An 18,987-nucleotide genomic window follows, 5' to 3' on the forward strand; every position below is an offset into this window, starting at 1 on the left:
AAGCAAAATCGATTCAAGAATTTGAGTGAACTTCACAAGGAATGGACTGAGGCTGGGGTCGCAGATGTGTCAAGGCATTTGCTGAACCACAGACAATGCAGATTCGTCTTACCTGGGCTAAGGAGAAAAAGATCTGGACTGTTGCCCAGTGGTCCAAAGTCCTTTTTTCAGATGAGAGCAAGTTTTGTATTTCATTTGGAGATCAAGTTCTGGAATGGTGGAGAAGCTCATAGCCCAAGTTGCTTGAAGTAAAGTGTTAATTATCCACAGTCTGTGATGATTTGGGGTGCGTTTTTTTTTTTTTTATTTAACCAAAGTCACTGCACCCATTTATGAAAAAATTTTGGAGCACTTCATGCTTCCTTCTGCTGACCAGCTTTTAGAAGATGCGGATTTTATTTTCCAGCAGGATTTGGCACCTGCCCACACTGGCAAAAACACCAAAAGTTGGTTAAATGACCATGGTGTTGGTGTGCTTGACTGGCCAGCAAACTCACCAGACCTGACCTATTGTCAAGAGGAACATGAGAAACAAGAGACCAAAAAATGCAGATGAGCTGAAGGCCACTGTCAAAGAAACCTGGGCTTCCATACCACCTCAGCAGTGCCACAAACTGATCACCTCCTGATCATTACATGACATTCTAATTTATTGAGATGCACCTGTATATCACCTGTACCTGTATATATATATATATATATATATATATATGTTTTTTTTTTTTTTTTTTTTTTTTTTTTTTTTTTTAAGTTAACAGATTGCCTGTTGGTCTCAGAGTATTTTTGCTGAAGAGAAGAGAGAGTTATTATCAAAAGCTCAAATTTACATAAAATATGTGACATTTGTGTGATAAAAGCAGCGTGCAAATGGAAAGCCATTTTATGTTAGTATGAACTACACTAAAAAATCATTTGGTGTAAAAACCATTTTCACTCAGAAATTGCTAGTGAATTTCAGTTGACTATTAGACTATTATTCTAATATTATTAGAATATTATTAGATTATTATTCAGTAAACTCCTAATTACTGCTTCTTTGTTGTTAGTGAGGTAGTTGTTGTAGTTGTTGGGGAAGTCGTGGCCTAATGGTTAGAGAGTCGGACTCCCAATCGAAAGGTTGTGAGTTCGAGTCCCGGGCCGGCAGGAATTGTGGGTGGGGGGAGTGCATGTACAGTTCTCTCTCCACCTTCAATACCACGACTTAGGTGCCCTTGAGCAAGGCATCGAACCCCCAACTGCTCCCCGGGCGCCGCAGCATAAATGGCTGCCCACTGCTCCGGGTGTGTGCTCACAGTGTGTGTGTGTGTTCACTGCTCTGTGTGTGTGCATTTCGGATGGGTTAAATGCAGAGCACAAATTCTGAGTATGGGTCACCATACTTGGCTGAATGTCACTTCACTTTCACTTAAGTTTAGTTATGGGGTAGAGTTAAGGGATCTAGAATATAGTCCTGCAGAATAAGGCATTATACGTACTAATAAACAGCCAATGTGCTACATTAGTAATATGCACACTAATAAGATAAAGCCACCAAGCTACAAAGTATCACACTGTGAAAAACAAAGGTTGAATTCAAAATAAAATGATGTTCTTACTATTTCTGCCATATTATGAATTCAGCCATCCTTTGGCATTTAGCTTTATTTGCCTACTTAATGTTTTAGTGTAATTAGAGGCAACTAAACACTTTCTGTCTTCTCTAAAATCAAAATGACCCTTGCCCACAAGGAATCTGTTAATTTATCACATTGACTGTGTGGGAAAATTTGCAGAAGGTATATAAATATGGTTATTAAACTAAGTGTGCCATATTTGGGGTTGTGAATATCATCTGTTTAAAAATCTGTTGAACAGTTTTCACCACAAATGAAACCTAATAAACCTGGGTTCTATCTATAAAGCTCAACAAACAACAAACATTTCTGAAATCTCAACACCAACAGAGTTCGAGATTCAAGATTGTTTTTCGTCACGTACAAGTTATATGACATACAACAAGCAGTGAAATGTAGGTCTGGCATACTCTTTTTAGACTGTACAAAAAAAATAAAAAATAAGACAAATTTAAATACAAATAATGAAATATACACAATATATTAAACTACTACACAGATGACGTGCAGAGATGTAAACAATGTGCATTGAGGATGAGTTGCATAGATAGCTTATCTCAAAAAAGTGCAGTGTGCAGAGAGTTATTAGGTAACAGTGCAGTGTGTTTAGTAGTCTGATAGCATGAGGGAAGAAACTCCTGAGCCTCTCCATTTTTGCCATCAGACTGCGGAAGTGCCTGCCTGACTGTAGCAGATTAAACAGTGTGTTTCCAGGGTGGGTGGAGTCTTTGAGGATCTTAACAGCCCTAGATTTACATATCCTGGTGTGGATGTCTTGCAGAGAGGGGAGAGATGTTCTGAAGATGCGCTGAGCGCACTACTCTTTGCAGGCCTTTATGGTCCTGGGCTGAGCTGAGTCAATATAATTTCTATATCCCCGATATAGAAAGTTTTCAGGATTCCAGGCGAAACTTAGAATTTTCTCAGGAGTCCCAGATGGTATAGTCATTGTCTGTTTGTTTTTTTTAACTTGAGCTTGAATGTGATTAGTCCCGGTCAGGTCCTTGGAAATGTGTACACCAAGGTATTTGAAGCTGCTCACTCTCTCCACTGGGGTCCCGTTAAGGATGAGTGGTGTGTAGATCCGCTGCTGCCTCCTCCTGAAGTCCCCAAACAGGCTCCTTGGTTTGGCTGACACTCAGAAAGAGACAGTTGTTTGGCACCATGATGTCAGACTTTCTACCTCATCAAGGTAGGCAGCCTCATTGTTGTTGGAGATGAAGCCCATTACCACTGTATCATCCGCAAACTTGATGACAGAAATGGAGGTGTGAGAGGACACACAGTCATATGTGCAGAGGGAGTAAAGCAGCGGGCTCAAAACACATCCTTGTGGGGCTCCTGTACTCAGTGTGATGATGTTGGAGGTGGTCTGACCCACCCTTACTACCTGAGGTCTGCATAATAGAAAATCAAGAACCCAGTCACAGAGTGGGGCATTCAGTCTGAGGTTTCTGAGCCTGGAGACCAGATTGTGGGGGACTATAGTGTTGAAGGCTGAGCTATAATCTATAAACAGCAGCATCACCTAATTACCTTTATTGCTGTCAGTGTAGGTGAGAGTGTCGGGAAGGAGGATGGGAGACAGCATCCTCAGTAGACCTATTAGGGACTGGGTCAATGTTGTTAGGGATAGAGGAGACCCTCCATGCTGTTACGGAGGAAATCTACACTGTAAAAAATAAAACGGTGTTTTATTCAGTAGAGTTGATATTTTTAGTATTCCAGACAGGAAAATGTGTATTAATATAAATGTATGCAGAAAACCATGTTAGACCAATGTTTTGCATATCAATGATGTGTAAACATGTTTTTGAGAATAAACTGAACATAGAAAACGTATTAAGCACAACAGCCAATTAGAATGCGAAAAGCGCATGCGCATGTTGTCTGACATCCGGGGTTTCAACATGGATCTCAACGCGGGCTTTCCTCTCCCTCGAAGTTGTCTTTCTCTCATCTGCAAGTTATCCAGTTAGGACTATCGGGATTGACGGCGTAAAAGTAAGTATTAAATTACGTTTTGAAACTACACTTTAGTTGTGGAATGATTTAGAAGAATTGGATGATTTTCAAAAAAAGCATTTAATCGAAAATATTTCGTCAGAAGATGTGCTAGTTTGAATTGCACTGTCATCGTTGTAATACTAACAACCTAACTTAAAATCCCACTAATTCTTTTTTTCGGTGTAGAATTCCACCATTAAAGTGTGGTGTTCAGATATTATACCTATGTGGCCAGAAATATATTGTAGCCTATTGTTTCAGTACATTTCGTGTAAGTTAATTGTACCACATTCTAAGTTGATGAGCTAAACTTGATGAGGTAGTCATGCCTGTCTATCAAGAACTAGAACATATTGTCTAACTTGCAGCTAGATGCTAACAGCAGAGGTGGTTTAGAAATCATAGTACTAGACTAAGTTAGCTAACTAGCACGAAATCAAGGATCTTTGGTAACAGTTAGCCCAGCATCCAGCTATTTTGTTCGGAGTAACCTATGTTATATGGCTAGTGAAGATATTTTTTCAGCTAACTTGTCATTGTAATATTCTATTAGTGGTTTACTCTTAATCTGATTTACACCTTAAAACATGATTAATGGCCTTACATTTTGGTTATGGTATATATACTTTTATGGAACTAAAATCACATTATTTACTTGTAAAAAATGCTATGGAAACACACTTTATTTAGCTAAAGTAAACTGGCATTTTAATTATTTCCTTGAATGAACAATGAGCAGTTTTTTTGCATTGTGTGGGTCCTATGTAATATTTTGTATTATGTAATATTAAGTCTTTGAATGTCATAATTATATGTTTCAGGTGAGAGAATTGGCACCACATGCATTGCAAGTTTTGCGATTATTCCGCAGACCAAGACCGTCTCATCAGACATCATCAGCTTAACCACAGAAGACCAAACCATTGGCCGTGTGTTCACCCCAACTGTGTGTGTGTCTTCAAAACTCAAGGAGCTTTAAGGTCACATCTTTCAAGAAATCATCGCAAAGGTGCATCTGTTCACCATCAATCTAATTATACATTCAAATGTGAATGTTGTGATTAATAATAACACTCATCATTCCAGAAATACATGGAGAAAAAAGTAACATAGAAAGATGGGATGGAAGAAGATTGCCTCAGCTACTAGTGAACACACAGAGCACACAGTGAATCGAACCTGCAAGCCTTCGATTACAAGCCCGAACCCCTAGCCAGCAGGCCACGGCTGCCCCATTACAATTACAAGATGAAGATGATGTGTGTGTTTTGTGTTGTGTGTTGAAAATCACCTTTTAATGTTTTGACATCTCTATTATAGGAAACTGATCCAGATGATGTGGCCGTAAAGGGAGTGGCTGTGGGGGTGCTTTATGTCCTCGAGGACTGTGCTGTGGAAACCTCCTCTTCAAAGGTGCAAAACATTTCATTGATTGTGGAGGAATCTGTAGTTGTACAGGACATCGCTGATACTCCCACTGCTGTGGCATACCTTTTTGGCCTTTTATACGCCCTCAACATTTCCTACCCAAAACATCTCAAGTACACTTTTGATACTCTACAGAGCGTCTTTATGGAAATGGGACCTAAATGCACAAAGCGTGTCCGATCGCTTAAGAACAAACTAGCATTGTGAAATACTGGAAAATGGGGCCAAGGGCAATTTCTGTATAGGCCAATAGTAATATGAATGTACTGTTCTTATTGAGTAGCTCATGTTAAAAATAGTTTGCACCTTCATGTGTGGTTGATTTCAATGTTTTGTTTTTTTGCACAAATGCAAGAGACACTTATGGCATTCTTAAGGATATCGTTAGGATATCTTTCAAGTTTTTTGTTTTGTTTTTTGGTGTATGGTGCTTACAGTAACATACAATATCCCAGATCTCTCCTGCCTTGGCCTTCTCTTCTGTTTTGCTCCTTGGCAACTCTAATGCTGATGGACTCTTCTAACCAAATGTTCAAACTTCCACACATCCCAAGAGGATTGGTTACAGTTGCTCAATAACCATCATAATACATGCATAAGATCATCACAGACAAACATTTACATTAAACACACAATCATATGCACACAGCCTAAAAAAACACCATATTTTATTTTGTATCATGATGCTCTAACGTAATGCTGGATGGGCTCTTTTAACCAAAATGTTTTTGAACTTTTCGCATTGCCCAAACAGTAATTCTGTGTAAATTTCAGGTTTTTGTGGACGTATTTGATTTCAAATTTTATGTGTATTAATAGTTTTTCATTTATGGTGGTTGTGTTGATTGCATATTTACACTTTTCACATTTTAATTGCAATTTGACCTGTATAGGCCCATGTTTCTGAGCCCCAGAAGTTCTGGATTGTAAACCTCTTAAATTGGTATCCTTTCTGTGGTTTCATTTTGGAGTTATATGGTATGTCATTTGACATGCATTTATAGTTCTTGTATGTTGGTTACAACAACTCCCAACACGTTTTCATGTTCAGCTACTGTGAATTACGGCTGTTAGGGCTATGTTCTGAGTGCCAGAACACTGTGACAGTGTCTACTGTGACATTTATCTTAATTGAAAACATTTATGTGGCCTTTCTGTGTTTATTTTTCATTAATATTATTTTGAAGAGGTTTAATTGCACAATGCCACCTATTTTTTTGTTTTTAATCAGTAAAATACACCCTTGGTCACAGTGAAATAAAATACTTGAAATGTATGACATTGTTTGTTATGGATTTATTTTAGTTTGTGAATTAAAAAAAAATATGTAGGCCAAAGGAAAATAAGTGAGTTTCCAGTATAGTGGAAAGAGAATCAATATATTCTTGATAAACATTTTCTAGTGCTGTGAACGAGGCTATTGACTGAGCAAACATATATTCATTGGTAGAACGAGGAATTTAAAGTGCTGTTCATCAACAGAACTAAGTAATATTAGTAAGGACAACAACATTATTGTTGTTGGGGTAATCACATGGCTAAAGCGCTGTCCCTTATCAGAACTAAATAATATTAGTAAGGACAACAACGTTATTGTAATTGGGATAATTACATTGCTAATCGTTGGGAAAACATAAAAATGTGAATGCAATGTGTTGCCTTGAATTTTTCAATATTAGCAATGATTTTTTTTTTTACAGTGTATGGTTCTTTTGTGTAGAAATAGTAGATTTTATTAGCTTAGGTCATATGCGAAGAAGAACAGTTCACAAAATCAGACCTCTAGAATTCACAATTATTATAACAAGAATAAAGAAATGAAGAAAAAAAAAATCATCTTGACTCAATTTAAGAGTCTGACATCAAAACACAAAAAACAAGATTAATATCAACCACAAAAACACATATGAAATTCTGGGTCCAAAATGTCATATAAAAAGGACACAAACAACTCTTGTTGACATTACATGACGTCTCTTTTATAAACTGTCAAGTGGACCAGAGTTTATGCCAGTAGTCAGAAGTTAAGCTCTGTGCGACTAGACACTCAGTATATGAAAAAAAGTGTCTTGTATTTTAGAACAGGACATTCAATTACCTCCTCAAAGTGGCCTCGGCTGAGTAGTGTGTATACTAAAGGAGAACAAGACATTAAATATACAAGAAAGAAGGGCAGATATTCTTGTGTCCATCCACTAAAGTGATCTAAACTCAGAAACTGCAACGAGAACATATTTTCTCACACAGAGAGAGAAAGCCTTTGCGCACTGCCACTTGTCACTAAGTGTTTACTCAGAACTGGTTACAAGTCCATCGGCAAATGCATACTCATGTACATTTGTGTTCTTAACTGACCAAAAGCACTTAACACTGAAAAATCACTTTAAAACACACATGCGTACTGCATGCTGAAGTGTGTGAGGACTGCACTTTGTGTAGCGCTGGTGCGGGCCATCGCTCTTCAGAGACCAGTGATAGTGTACATGAGTGCCACCTTCTCTCTCTCTCTCGCATTTCCTCTTGATAATTTGGTGCAAAACTACACTTAACCTTGAGTTCATCCTAAAATAAACCAGCAGTGCACAATTAAAACATTAAAATACTAGATTTTAACCATTTTTTGAGTGCCGCTTGTTGGTGCAAAACTTACAGTAACAATGCTGGGTGTTTTTGGTGACTTTTTAAAGGGGTCATATGTTACGATATCAAGTTTTCCTTTCTCTTTGGAGTGTTACAAGCTCTTGGTGCATGAAAAAGATCTGCAAAGTTACAAAGACTAAAGTCTGAAATCCAAAGAGATATTCTTTATCAAAGTTAGACTCTGCCAGACCCTCCTAAAACGGCTCATTCAAACACGCCCCCACATGTCTACATCACTATGTGGAAATATTTGCGTAATGCTGCCCAAATGTTCACACAAAGAAAGAAGGCTGTTTTTTAACAGCAGTTAATGTTGAAGAAGTCATGTCAAGGAGATGCTCTATGTATCTATGCGAAAGCAAAAGCATGTTATTTGGCCTTCTGAAAGTAGATGAATTTAGGAATCTTAAGATTACTTAAAATAGAACACATTTTATGTACGACTGTTTCATGTTCGGCCAATCACAATGCAGTGGGTCAGTTGGCCAATCAGAGCAGACTGCGCTTGTAGGTAGGAGGGACTTTGTAGAAAACAACGCATTTGAGAGAGGTGGGACATAGAGGACCTACAATAATGTACAGTATTTGAAAAAGAATGTGTTTTTTGAACATGAACACGTCAACATATTCTGTTACACCAAATACACAAAATAATGATCTTTAAAAAAGCATCATATGATGCCTTTAAATGTTTTAAATGTTAAATGCTTTTAAAATGTTTAAATTTACATATAAAGTTTTTGTTGTTGTTGTTGTTGTTCTTTGGAATTTAAACACCACATCTCTTGAAAGTGACTGCTGAGAAAAAGAAAACAGATGAAGTACATCCCGACCATATGAAAGATTATCTATGTCCCCTAGTATTTATTTTTTTGTCCTCTTTTCTGCCTTTTTCTACTGACAGATTTTATTATGAAAGAGAGAGCAGGGTGTCCCTTAGGAAATATGAAGCATCTGTACAATATCTGCTCTTAGACATCAATAAACGTCTGGACTTCACTTCTCAAATATGATTCTGCAACAGACAGATGACTTCTGCATATACTATGAGTTCTTCAAGCTTATCTGCTGAATGTATCTCAGGCTGCTCATTCGTTGAGTGAGGTGGAAATTTGGCACAAATAATAGGTCAGCAGTAGGTACATAATGCTAGAGTCACACTTATTTGACACTGCACACATAAGCAAAAACACATACATTGTAATGTTTCAAAATATTTCTATCTAATAAATGCAGCCTTGGTGAAAAAAAAACTGATTAAGAAAACATCTCTTTGCAGTGTGGGCCAAGCAAAATACTTCCCAAAACAAGAATGAGTGGGTTGGATGAGTAAAGAGGGTAAAATGAAAGATGAATAAAGAGGGAATAGAATGAAGGGCATCTGAAAAGCTGCAGGCACATGGACGGCTGTGATTAAGCTGAGAGAAAACAGCAAAAGATAGTGACCATCCTTGTTTAGCTTGTCAGAGAGAATGATGGAGGGCTAAATTGCTTTCAAAAGAACAGAAGAGCATAAAGACTGAGTAGACTTCAATTAAGGTCCTTTTTTTTAATCTACCACACGCATAGAGCAAACAGAGAAAACATTTTTTAATTTGATGAAAGCATAGAAGCAGCCAAGCTCCAAAAATAACCAAAAAAATAGTTGAAAACATTTGTTCTTTTGTTGTTGTTTTTTGTTCAATGGATGAAAGACAGTAAAGCTCCAATAGCACATTAAATTCACTTGAAAGTGACAGTAAAACTTTCAGTTTTTACTTGTTCTTACTATTTCAAACAAATGCTTTTGACCTTTCCATCCATCAAAATATCCTGTCTGTGGAAAAAAAAGTATCAGTATTCACAAACATTTTAAGATGCACAACACTGTAAACAATAAGAAATGTTTCTTGGGCACCAAATAAGCATATTAGAATAATGTCTGAAGGATCATGTGACACTGAAGACTGGAGTAACAATTAAGCCTATTCAGCTGAATTTAGCTATGTTTAAGTCGTACTGAATAAAAGTGTCAACTGAATGCATAAACATAAAAGTCAGATTTGAATAGCTTGCATCATTCAAAAAGTTAAAATGGTCCTGAAAAAAAAAAATAGTCACACTGGTACTGAAAACAAATGGAAAACAAATTTAACGTAGTGGAAATCTGACTGAAAGTTTTTTTTTTTTGTTTTTTTTTTTTTTTTGAGATATCAACCTCAAATTTGGAACACAACTTATTTAGATTTATGGTTTTGATTTTTTTCAAAGTTTTAAAGTAAAATGTTTTATATAAATGTCTACATTTTGTGCATTTTTCCTAACAAGCTTAGACTTCTGTAAGTCTACAAGTCTTTTTTTTTTACTTTAGCAATAATCTGCAAAGTGTCCTCTTATCTGTGCTCCAAAGCATTCGAGATTCATTTTAAGCTGGAATTTTAATTTTCAGGTCTATGCTCAAAAAGTAGTTAACAGTTAATTAATTGATTACAACTACTGCACAAATATAATTCTGTACCATAAAATACAGTAAAAATACCAATTATTAAATATAAAAAACATAGTAAATTCATTTAACTGAAGTAAAATCAAATAAAATAATCTGAGCACCAGAGGGAGCTCCTTTCAGATGGCTTCTGCTAAAGATTTGTGTGTTTTAAAGCTAAAGTGATGATTATGCTCTAGTGAGACATCTTGGGGAGTTTTTTGGGTTTGTAGGTTAAGGATACAAAAACACAGACACTGTTTCCCAGCTAAATTTAACATTTGCATGCGACTAGTGTTGTCAAAAGACCCGGTACTTCGGTACCAAGTCGGTACTAAAAAAAATGTAAATGTGACGGTACCAGGTTTCTTTAAGTACCGGTAGTACCGAGGTCCCGTTCAAACCCGGTTCAGCACTATGATTTCCGCGAAGCAGAAAACGAGGACGGAATCTCAAAATCCAGTCATGAAAATGAAACTTACATTTTAATATGGACAGTCATGGAATGTGTAAAAGTTAGCATAAATTAATCAAATCAAATCTCCATATGGACCAATATCTGTAAATGTTACGCCGCAAAAGTTGTTTGAAATATGAATCCGTGTTCCGCGCGTCTCTGTGTGAATTAATGAATGGCAGAGACGTGCGGGTTTGTTTACTACATAGAATGGAGCGCATGACGCTTGCATTAATTTCAGCATCTGAGCTTCAGAGTTCTCTCTCCATCAAGCGATCTGAACTTTTCATTTCATCTCAATGGACGCACAGCGCACCTGTATTTGATGCTCTGTAAACTCTTTGTGAAGGCGCACGACTCACCGTCGCTTTACTGATAGCGCTGTTTCTCACACATGCAAAGAGAGAGAGAGCGAGAGTCTTCCCACGCTGAATCAACACGCTATATGTAAACTATTCTTTGTTGTCTTCTCCTGTCAAAATAATGGAGTTCATTAAGAATTTTTATATTCATTTTCGAACAAGCAGATGACATACCGGTTTCTCCGGTAGCGGGCGGAGCTAATGCGCAAATGGCAATTTCATTGGCTGGCGCTGATCTCTTACCGTCCCTGTTTTGATTTCAGCAAATCATTTTGACCGAACGCAGACAACGTGATTAATATTCATGAACCCAGCAGCTCATCAATCCATAGTGCATTGTATATTGTTAGTATGATAGTAGAATTAGTAGTAGTATTATCTTTTAATTATAATTAATATGATCTATTACTATTTTTTTACAGAAACCTTCAATGACCAAAAATATCTTAAGCATCACCACCAGTCTTAAGTTCAGTTAAAATGACAAATATGCATTCATTAGGCCTAAAAGTAAATTTTTACATAAGGGCATTGTGCTAGAAATATTACTATTATTTAGTAAAATGTATGTGATACTGCTACTACTGTTGAAAAAATTTATAAAACTTTATTTTTTAAAGAAATAAATCACAATATTTCTTCCATGTTTTAATTTTAATAGCAAATCCCCTTTATTTACCAAAAATAAAATGTGTTTAAATTTCATAAATTAAAAGACAAATTAAATTTGGGTGAAACTTGTTTACTGTTTTTCATAATTATATAACTTGTAGAAAAACTTTAAACACAATTGTAAATAAGTATAAAGAATGGCATTGGTTTTATTTTTAGTGCTAAAAAGTTATTTTTTTTTAAATTAGCATATTTTTGTGTTTTGCTTTGGTACCGAAATTGGTACCGAATACTGAAATTTTGGTACCGTGACAACACTACATGCGACTGTCATAAACACCCAGTGGCATTGCTCTTGTTGTATTATAATCCCAAAAAATCTGGATGAATCAAGAGTTTCTCACAGCCTTGACAATTAATTCAGATACATATGGAGTGAGTGTCCATATCCCCTTACAAATCACTCAGACCCCACATGATCAATACATTCACACATGCTAAAATACGATTTCTGTGACAGCAGAAATGGGACTCATGGTATGACACATACTTTGTATAATCAAGAGCACATCTCCAAGTCTCCAGAGAGCATTACACGCACACATACACAGACTGGGATAATGAATTAAAAATGGGCTGCTAAAGAAGCAGCCGACCTCTGACCTCTGGCTAAGGGACGGGGTGAACAGGCGTGAAAGGTAATCTCAGAGGCAGAGGGTAACAATCGGCCATTCAAGCTCAAGATGCATGCGTGAGCCTTTTTAACAGAAGTGGCCGACTGAGGTCTGTGAGGAATTGGGGATTTTAGGGATTTCTTTAGGAGAAAAGGAGAGGGGGGTTAATAGAAAGCAAAACATATTAGAGAAGACGTGGCTGTGCTGGAGGGGGCAGCTGTGAGTATTCGGCAAATGGTGTGAATGAATCGTGAAAGCAGTCAATAGTGCGTGTGAAGGACGAGCAGGGTTAAACTTCCACATGTGACCCAATAGAGAGCATGAAGTGAGGAGAAAAGAGGATAAGAGGTAGAAAATGCAAAAGAAATGGAAAGAGACAAAACAACTTCATTCAGCAGAACAAAACAATAGCTCACAATATATAGTCAAACAGGAAAAAAATAAAAATAAAACTGAACCCAGAAAACAATTGTAATATAATATAATATAATATAATATAATATAATATAATATAATATAATATAATATAATATAATATAATATAATATAATATAATATAATATATAATATATAATATATAATATATAATATAATATAATATAATATAATATAATATAATATAAATTATCTGAAATAAATGGTAGAAAAAAATGAATTAACATATTTCTATATAAATTTTAATTCTAAATAAAAGTGGTGCTTATCCACCATGAAGTGACAAAGTTAATAGAAAAAAAAAAAAAAAAAACATTTTAAGTACACACACACACACACACACGTGTGATATATATATATATATATATATATACATACACACACACACACACACACACACATATATATATATATATATATATATATATATATATATATATACACACACACATATAATAAATATATAATTAATGTATATATTATATATAATTCATTAAAAATAATAACATTAGTCAAATAATTTGTCCATTATCTAAACTAAGTGTAAGTAGTGCTAGGCCATGCAAAACATTCCACTGTAAAGTGACAAAGATTAAAGGTCCCGTTCTTCGTGATCCCATGTTTTAGTTAGTGTGTAATGTTGTTGTTAGAGTATAAATACTATCTGTAAAATTCTAAATCTCAAAGTTCAATGCCAAGAGAGATATTTTATTCAACCGGATTCGCCTACAAAAAAACGACCCGTTTGGACTACATCCCTCTAGTTCCTGCAGTAAGGACATCACTAAAACCGTTTTTTGACTAAGCTCCGCCCACAGGAATACACAAAAAAGGGGGCGTGGTCTTGTTGCGCTCTGACGGAGAAGACGAAGAGTTGCGTTTGTGTTTGTCGCCATGTCGTCGAAACGCTGTTATTTTCATCTCGGAGTCCAATCATCTTTGTTTGGGATTCCCAGGGACACTGTACTTAGAGATCAATGGTTACAATTTATGTTTAACTCGGTTCCCGAAAATTATAATCCACAGCGGTATACAGATAAGTGAATTGTGTGAAAAATACTGTTTTTTTTAAACGAGAAACATGAACACATATGTTATATTGCACACTGTAAACACAATCAAAGCTTAAAAAAAAAATGGAAAAACGTGATCTTTAATACTGGGCATTTGTGGAAGTCCTTCTGCTTGAGCACTACTAATGGTAATGCTTGCCTCAGCAAACCGCACTAATTAGAGGGAGGAATATGGATTGTAGCATGATGAGCTACTGGATTTCCTCTCACTACATTGATACACACTCCCTGTCCATCACTGTCAGATGCGTGTGTCATATCATATGCCTTTGTGGGTGTGCATGTGTGGCCTCTGGCGACCATCTGTGGATACTTTTATTATTCATTTTAAAGTACAGCTGGTCAAAAAAAAGAGGGGGGGGGGGGGTCTCCTGGGATCTCACAGAAAACATTTCTGCCAATATACCATAGCTCACTTCAGTTATTGCTGTTAGTTAGTAAAATCATTATGAATTACATTTTTAGACCATGATTAAACAATTAACGTTCCAAATTTGTAATTATTTTAATATATCATTTCATTTTTAATTTACTTTATTCTATTTACAATTGAATAAGACTAAATTAAAGGGTTAGTTCTTGCCAAAAATTAAATTATGTCATTAATAAACCCTCATGTTGTTCCAAACCCATAAGACCTCCGTTCATCTTCGGAACACAGAGGGTCAGTTAGAATTTGTTGTGAGTGCGTTCACAACACTGTTGACGTACGACGCTGCTGACGTGTTTTCTGGCGTGCCCAATAACAAAGATAACACGTCAGCAGCGTCGTACGTCAGCAGCATCACTGCAGTGTTGTGAACGTGCTCACAACAGACCTGGAAGAGAAGACAATGCTGTAATTTTTGTTATTTTTGGACCAAAATGTATTTTCGATGCTTCACCAAATTCTAACTTACCCTCTGATGTCACATGGACTACTTTGATGATGTTTTTATTACCTTTCTAACCATGGAGAGTATGCCGTACACACAATTTCAATGGAGGGACAGAAAGCTCTCGGACTAAATCTAAAATATCTTAAACTGTGTTCCGAAGATGAACGGAGGTCTTACGGGTTTAGAACGACATGAGGGTGAGTCATTACTGACATAATTTTCCTTTTTGGCTGAACTAACCCTTCAATGGCTAATTTACATTTTATTAAGCAAGCTACAAAAATGTCCATGAAGCAACAATCACAGCTGATCAGAATACATTTTGATGTTGCATAGTAATGTGATGTGAAACTATTTTAGACCAAAGAGATTTCAGTGTGGGTGGTGCAACAAATGTAACATTACAGAAACAGAAACTGCTTTGCCACAGGTTACCCTGATTAGGAAAAAACCTTGTTCACACTGAAAAATAAAATAAAATAAAAATCACAAAGTCACTGTGCTAACAGACGATTCTATTTGACAACAGCAAGAGTACGAACAAGCACACGTGTATCACTTTCAACTGAACCTACATGAAAAATGTAAACTCTGAAATCACAACATTACTTGTGCCCTCATTGAGAGTTCACTGAAACCTTTATATTACTTTGCAGGTTGCAGGCTGTCATTACAATAGCCTGCTCTCCTCCAGACCACATTTAGACCGATGCAGAGCAGCTTTTTTACTTTAAGTGGACCCATTATGTCATTACTTCCTTCTAAATGTGAAATGCAGAGTGAAATGTGCATGCCGATTGTGATGATGTTTTCGCTCTGTGCCTTTTGGTAGAGGGAGCAAGAAGTATGTGTGTGTCGTTGATCTCTTAGTTTCACCCTTCAGACACGGCACCTATTGTACAAACATTTTACTTATCTTATCTTAGAGCTAATCTGAAAGCATTTAGTCTCTCTTTCTGGTGAGCTGCCGCTGAAGGGTGAATAGAAGGAGGTTTTGGTTTAAAGTGCTTTTCTCAAATCAAAAGACACAGAATAAGTGTTTTAACACAGTGTGAGCAGTTCTGCAGGTCATGTTTTCATGCAAACACACACTCACCCCTGACGAAGGGTACGCCGTCCACCCGAGCTCTGCTGTGGCAGTCCGGGTGTCCATTAATGTTTCTGAAAACCAGACAAAAAAATCAGGAGTCAGGAATCAGGAATATTTGTTTATCTATCACTCCTTTCAATGCACATTGTTTGCATAAATAATTCTAGAAGAGACTGCAGTAGAGGACCAGGACTGAAGAACGCTGCTCTAGAATACAAACTCTCCACAGTGCCACTTTCCCACCACAGTGGCCATGTGTTTCTGAAGACAGATATAGGATAAGTTGTCTGTGTCCTTAAAGTTGTCAGCTCTTGTCTGACCTTATCAGAGGAGATATCTCTGACCAGCTGGGAGAATAATCCACATGCACACACTCCACCAAACACAGATAAGATGGTTGAAAGTGATAGAAAACCTGGATTGACACCTGCCTTTAACATCAATGACCATCAGAGCAGAAGACACACACACACACACACACACACACACACACAAAAAAAAACATTTGTTCCATGTGTGTGTCCCTCATACTGTATATGCAGTATGGGCATCAAAAAAATATTTGATGAATAGCTGATGCTAGTTTTTAGAGACATTTTTCAACAGCACAAAAAGAAAAAAAGAAAAACTATATTCTTAAATATTTCTGTCTACCCTAAATAAATAAATAAACAAAAACTAAATTAATTGAATTCATTCTAAATAAATAAACAAATTGTTACCAATTTTTCCTTGCCATAACAGCATAAATGCACAACGTCAGAGCTGTTTTCTTTCTTTAAAGTAATGATTTATTCCATAATTGAAAATAAATAAATCATATGAAATATGATCATTTAAGAGATGAGAGTACAAATATCAGCATTGAATTCCTATCCCAGGATATGAAACAGAATATTTAAACTCGCACAAACACTGAACTGAAAACCAATGGAACATCAAAAGCGCCCGTTTCATAGAATGACCCGCTTTTATTCAGTTTGTGATATTGTTTTTATGCTTACATTTGCAGTAATTGCTTAAAAAAGACACACAGGTTCTGAAGAGTAAACTGCTCAGTGCACATGTATCTATGATGATGTTCACTTCAGTTCTGCTGTGCTGCTGGGGCTTCCTGCACTACGACAAAGTTAAAGTACCGCCGGACAAGTCAAACCACATCAGTGAAAACAGATCTACATCCAACTCCTAAACCCACTGACAGCCATTCTCCATCTACCCTTCCCTCTGGGTCTGTCACACACACACACACACACACACACACACACACACACACACACACACACACACACACACACACATGCATATATGATACACTGTGACTTAATTGCATCCCGTGAGTCCGGCTTGGAGTGGAGCCTGTTACACTGGGATGGTTAAAAGTAACGAGTGATGTCACAGGAGAGAGAAAAGATGAAGCATATCCACTCTTTCCACAAAACACAATCCGATGCTACGCACCGGAAGCCAACTGTCATTTCCACTCTCCACATTGCTCATATCTCCATTACTCTGGAGTTAATCATACACTCTTCTCCTCTGACGTTTCTCTATATTTCACGAGGAAGAAAGAGAAGATGAAGTAAGAAAGCTTCGCTCTCTTTCAGATAGATGAGGAGAACAAGATGACAAGCACTCGAGCTTCCTGCTGATGGATTCATAAAGTGATGTATAATTCTGCGATAACGTGACACTCTCCTCCACGGCCATCAATAACTCACCACCAGCTGATCAAGAAAAAACACAGTATTGTCAAACACTTGAGGAAAGCATCAATAAGGTTCATAAGTTGTTTTATCCAAGTCAGTGGCAGCAGTTAACTTCCTCAAACACAACAAATCAAATTCAAATCAGCGTTCCTCAGTCTAATCACATTGTCTCTCTGTATGCAGGCACACGCTGTATATCCTGAACTGCATACATGGGTTTTTAGGTATCATACACACATATTCAATGGTTACAAGCAGTAGGCTACTAAATAATGCTATCTTGTAAGGCAGCAGCGAATGTAACGTTACAATAGCAAACCCTCAATGCACTGTAAGCTTAGTGATGAGTCACTGGAGTCTAAATAGTTCCATTTTATTCAGTACTAAAAATACTAGAACTTTGGGACTGATAAGATTTTTTTTTTTTTTATGTTAAAAAGTTTCTTTAATAAAGGATTACTGTAAGATATTATTACAATTTAAAATCAGATATTAAAAGATTACAAATCATCATTTTTAGGAAACATTGCTTAGTACATCAGTACATGACATGCTCATTTTCATAAAATAAAATATTTAAATTAAATTAAATTATATTTGCCAAGCCACATTAATTACAATAGTATGTCACAAGATCCTTAAAAATAATAAAATAAAACTTTATGGTAACAAAAACCAAGACTTGAGAAAAAGATCTTATTAACACGAGTGATGATTGGTGATGATTGATGAAGCCTCTGTTGGATTCATTCATTGATTATGACATAATTGGGAGAGCGGAGAGTTAAGAGCCAATCAGAGACACTCTTTACAGCTGTGGGCAGGGCATGGGGTGATTATTGGAGACATTAAATGCATAGACTAAAAAGATACACCACAAACACAACACACACTGTGGTTTGTCTCTGTTATTAAACACACACACACACAATAATTAAATTTCTCTAAATAGCACAGCCTGTGCGGTTCCTCCAGCTGGTGTCTCAGAGGAGACAGACCTCTGTACATTACTTTCCTCAGGAGTTACATCCTCCTCCAGAGAAATCACTTTCATTTGGGGTGTGTGCGGGGGAACAGGGGCATTCCCCCCCACAGGTGGGGGGAGTGCATGTACAGTTCTCTCTCCACCTTCAATACCACGACTTAGGTGCCCTTGAGCAAGGTACCGAACCCCCAACTGCTCCCCGGGCGCCGCAGCATAAATGGCTGCCCACTGCTCCGGGTGTGTGCTCACAGTGTTGTGTGTGTGTTCACTGCTCTGTGTGTGTGCACTTTGGATGGGTTAAATGCAGAGCACAAATTCTGAGTATGGGTCACCATACTTGGCTGAATGTTACTTCACTTTCACTTTCGGTTCAGAGCTTAATGCTTTTTGAGGTCTTATCAGCTTCAAGCTCATTAATATGCAACATGAGGCCTATAATAAATTATCATAATGGCACAAATCGCTCATGGAATCTTGTTAGGATGCAAAACGCCAACAAAGATATACGATAGAGATCGTAAGAAGGTGTGAGCTGATTGAGTAGATCAAATATTTCATGC

The 18,987-nt window shown here is 36.9% G+C and overlaps 1 protein-coding gene across 3 annotated transcripts in view; it reads right to left on the reverse strand.

Moving 5' to 3' along the window:
* The window catches only part of LOC132154528 (ephrin type-B receptor 1-B-like), a 228,184-nt gene that overhangs the window by 137,067 nt on the left and 72,130 nt on the right, over window positions 1–18,987 (reverse strand). For all 3 annotated transcript variants that reach the window (XM_059563116.1, XM_059563117.1, XM_059563118.1), the window contains exon 2: window positions 15,740–15,804. In XM_059563116.1, the coding sequence (XP_059419099.1) occupies window positions 15,740–15,804 (65 nt within the window). The remainder of the gene's footprint in view (window positions 1–15,739; window positions 15,805–18,987) is intronic.

This window comes from Carassius carassius, chromosome 12 (genome assembly GCF_963082965.1).
Source record: "Carassius carassius chromosome 12, fCarCar2.1, whole genome shotgun sequence".
Taxonomy (NCBI): domain Eukaryota; kingdom Metazoa; phylum Chordata; class Actinopteri; order Cypriniformes; family Cyprinidae; genus Carassius; species Carassius carassius.